Source organism: Centroberyx gerrardi, chromosome 13 (genome assembly GCF_048128805.1).
Source record: "Centroberyx gerrardi isolate f3 chromosome 13, fCenGer3.hap1.cur.20231027, whole genome shotgun sequence".
Taxonomy (NCBI): domain Eukaryota; kingdom Metazoa; phylum Chordata; class Actinopteri; order Beryciformes; family Berycidae; genus Centroberyx; species Centroberyx gerrardi.
In genome coordinates, this window is record NC_136009.1 from 27,945,976 (window position 1) to 27,949,745 (window position 3,770).

The following is a 3,770-nucleotide window of genomic DNA, read 5'->3' on the forward strand; positions in this document are numbered from 1 at the left end:
AGACAGTGAATAAGCTGGTTGTGACCTTTTCCTTTTCTCCAAATTTGGATGGAGCATTAATTTCAGCAATATTCTTAAATTGTGACTTAACGAATGCCCCCTGCACTTTGATCCCCAGCAGATCTGTCAAAGCAGCTTGTTTATCTTTGAGTGCCTGAATGTGGCTTTGATGTCTTGTGGATCCACTTAAACTCTAGAATCTTGATTGATCATGTAATGTCTCTAGTGACATTGAAAGTGTAATGATTAACAAACTGTTGAATCTGTATTTTCCCCACATGCTTATAGAAAGAGAATCTGAGAAACCACCAGCCCTTTAAATCAGGACTTAAAACTTTTCTGGTCTTTTTAAGAAATTTAGGGCAACTCTCATCTGCACTGGAATATTTATTTATTTTTATCTTTTATATTTTCTATTAAATGTGATTTTAATGCACTTTTCACTTTTCTAATCTTGTACTGTCTTTTTATCTATGCCTTTATTTTAATTTTATTTATGTAAACTACTTTGAATTGCCCTTGTGTATGAAATGTGCTATATAAATAAACTTGCCTTGCCAGTGAAAAGAGAGAGAGAGAGAGAGAGAGAGAGAGAGAGAGAGAGAGAGAGAGAGAGAGAGAGAGAGAGAGAGAGAGAGAGAGAGAGAGAGAGAGACAAAGAGAGAAAGACAGGGCAAAAAGAGGGTCATTGATCCCAAATTTAACTATTGCATTTTTATTTGTCATAATCTTCACACTGTAAACAAGGCCTAAACATACACTGCCTCTTTCAAACCGCTCCTCTTCCTGGAATAAAGCGAAGCCTGATAACTCCTCCCTCCTCTTTCTGGTCTCAAACACAGCCAGTTCCATTCTGTCCGGATATTTCCTGTTCCCTCCCCTTTCACAGATCTGCCAGTTTAAAGATGGGTGGAAACAACATGTTGTGAAGTGCAAGAGCTGACAAGCCCATTCACTGCAGATCAGCAAATGAACATGAAGTAAAGGAACAGAGTTTTGGTTTGGATCGGAGAACGACTTGTTTTTTCCGTTGATAGAAAGTGAAACTATCTGACTCACTGTTACTGAAATGGCGCAGCAAGGAATTCAGCTGGACGAGGCAAAATTCTGCTGTTCGATCTGTCTGGATCTACTGAAGGATCCGGTGGCTATTCCCTGTGGGCACAGCTACTGCATGAGCTGTATTAAAAGCTGCTGGGATGAAGAGGATCAGAAGAAAATCCACAGCTGCCCCCAGTGCAGACAGACCTTCACACCAAGGCCTGTCCTGGTGAAAAATACCATGTTAGCAGAGTTGGTGGAGGAACTGAAGAAGACAGGACTCCAAGCTGCTCCTCCTGATCACTGGTATGCCGGACCTGGAGATGTGGCCTGTGATTTCTGCACTGGGAGAAAGGTGAAAGCCATCAAGTCCTGTCTGGTGTGTCCGGCCTCTTACTGTGAGCAGCACCTCCAGTCTCACTATGATGAACCTCCATTAAAGAAACACAAGCTGGTCGAAGCCACCATGAAGCTTCAGGAGAACATCTGCTCTCGTCATGATGAGGTGATGAAGATTTTCTGCCGTACTGATCAGCAGTGTATCTGTTATCTCTGCTCCATGGATGAACATAAAGGCCATGACATAGTCTCAGCTGCAGCAGAAAGGACTGAGAGGCAGCAAAAAATCCAGCAAAGAATCCAGAACAGAGAGAAAGACGTGAAGGTGCTTCAACAGGAGGTGAAGGCTATCAATCTCTCTGCTGATAAAGCAGTGGAGGACAGTGAGAAGAACTTCACTGAGCTGGTCCGTCTCATTGAGAAAAGAAGCTCTGATGTGAAGGAGCAGATCAGATCCCAGCAGAAAGCGGAAGCGAGTCGGGCCGAAGAACTTCAGGAGAAGCTGAAACAGGAGATTGCTGAGCTGGAGCAGCTCTCACACACAGAGGATCACACCCATTTTCTACACAATTACCCCTCGCTGTCACGTCTTAGTGAATCTACAGACTCACCCGGCACCAATATCCGTCCTCTGCGCTACTTTGAGGATGTGACTGCAGCTGTGTCAGAGGCCAGAGATAAACTACAGGGCATTCTTACAGAGGAATGGCCTAAGATCTCATGGACAGTGACTCAAATGGATGTTTTACTGCCAAAACCAGAGCCCAAGACCAGAGCTGAATTCTTACAATATTCGTGTCAAATCACACTGGATCCAAACACAGCAGACAGACGGCTGCCATTATCTGAGAGGAACAGAAAAGCAACATGTATGAGAGAAGAACAGTTATATTCTAGTCACCCAGACAGATTCACTGAAAGGTATCAGGTCCTGAGTAGAGAGGGTCTGACTGGACGTTGTTACTGGGAGGTGGAGTGGAGTGGAACAGCAGTTTCAATAGCAGTCTCATATAAGGATATTGGCAGAACAGGGACCTATAATGAATGTAGATTTGGATTTAATGACAAGTCTTGGGCATTAGATTGTTACAACAATAATTATAAATTCATACATAACAATATCAAAACTCTCATCCCAGTCCCTCGGTCCTCCAGAGTAGGAGTGTACCTGGATCACAGAGCAGGTATTCTGTCCTTCTACAGCGTCTCTGAATCCATGACTCTCCTCCACAGAGTCCAGACCACATTCACTCAGCCTCTCTATCCTGGATTTGGGCTTTATGGTTCCATTGGAGCCACTGCTGAGTTGTGTGCGCTAAAGTAGACAGGAGTCATTAAAGCAGCGTGTGTGACATTCTGTTTTTATTTTATCATTGCTGATAAAATCATTGACCACATTCACTCAGCCTCTCCATCCTGGATTTTGGTTTCGTTATTATTATGGAGACACTGTTGAGTTGTGTAAGCTCAAGTAGACAGGAGTTTTTTTTTCTTCAATTTTTTTGAAATAGTCACGTACTTTTTTTTGCTGTTGCTAAGTGTTCATTGCTGTGGTGTTTCTGCACTGCACTTCCCAGAGATCACCTGTCAATCAAACAGTGTGGACGGAGCTTGGATTTTCTGTTGATGCAGTTTGAGTTTCTGTAGATGCCGCTCGTTTCTTTGTCTGTTCAGCCATGGTGGCTATCACTTCCTGTCCATCACTTCCTATGTGCTAGACGATTTTGAAGCTTTATGAAATGGATATAGCTTGAATCACTATTGTGTTATGTCAGTCAGGAATAGAGTATATCCATATAAGAGATTGATTATGTAGATGAAGTGAATATGTAGATGAGAAGATTGAACCAGAGTTCTTTACCTGGCTTTAGTGATTGGATGTGTGAACAAAGTGAATGATTGCAAAAATGAAATGAAACATTTTGAATAAAGTATTACAATGAATAAAGTATTTCTTTTGTGTTCATTCCAGGAAGTCCATCAAAGCTGCTAGAGAAAATGTGAAACTAATATGACAGTTAAACTAATATGACAGTTAATATGACAATATTTTCCCCCTAAAACACAGCACAGTGCAGTCTTCATGTTTAGAGCAGATGTGGAATCAAAAGTCAAATGAAGCAGCAGTGTTACCAAAGAAGAAACTCTAGTGAAGATGGAAAGAATGAAGGACAATCCTGTTGTTAATGGAACTGGTTAAATGTATGAATGAAGTGAATGTTTAGATGGAAAGACTGAAGGCCTGACACACATATGACAACATATTTTATGTAGTCTTGGACCCGTTGTCATTTCAGATATTGTGATGAAGAATAAACTATGAGCTAGTTAACAGTCAAATTGCCCAGCCACTATTAGAATATTTTACATAGAACTGACCAAAATCTTCA

General features: G+C 41.5%; 1 protein-coding gene across 1 annotated transcript; it reads left to right on the forward strand.

The window, feature by feature from the left end:
• The first annotated feature begins 1,069 nt into the window (after positions 1–1,069).
• On the forward strand, positions 1,070–3,286 carry LOC139916606 (tripartite motif-containing protein 16-like). The gene is made up of 2 exons (XM_078287669.1): positions 1,070–2,625; positions 2,777–3,286. Exons 1-2 carry the CDS (start codon positions 1,070–1,072, stop codon positions 2,853–2,855), a joined length of 1,635 nt encoding a protein of 544 aa, XP_078143795.1. The 3' UTR covers positions 2,856–3,286.
• The last annotated feature ends 484 nt before the right edge of the window (positions 3,287–3,770 follow it).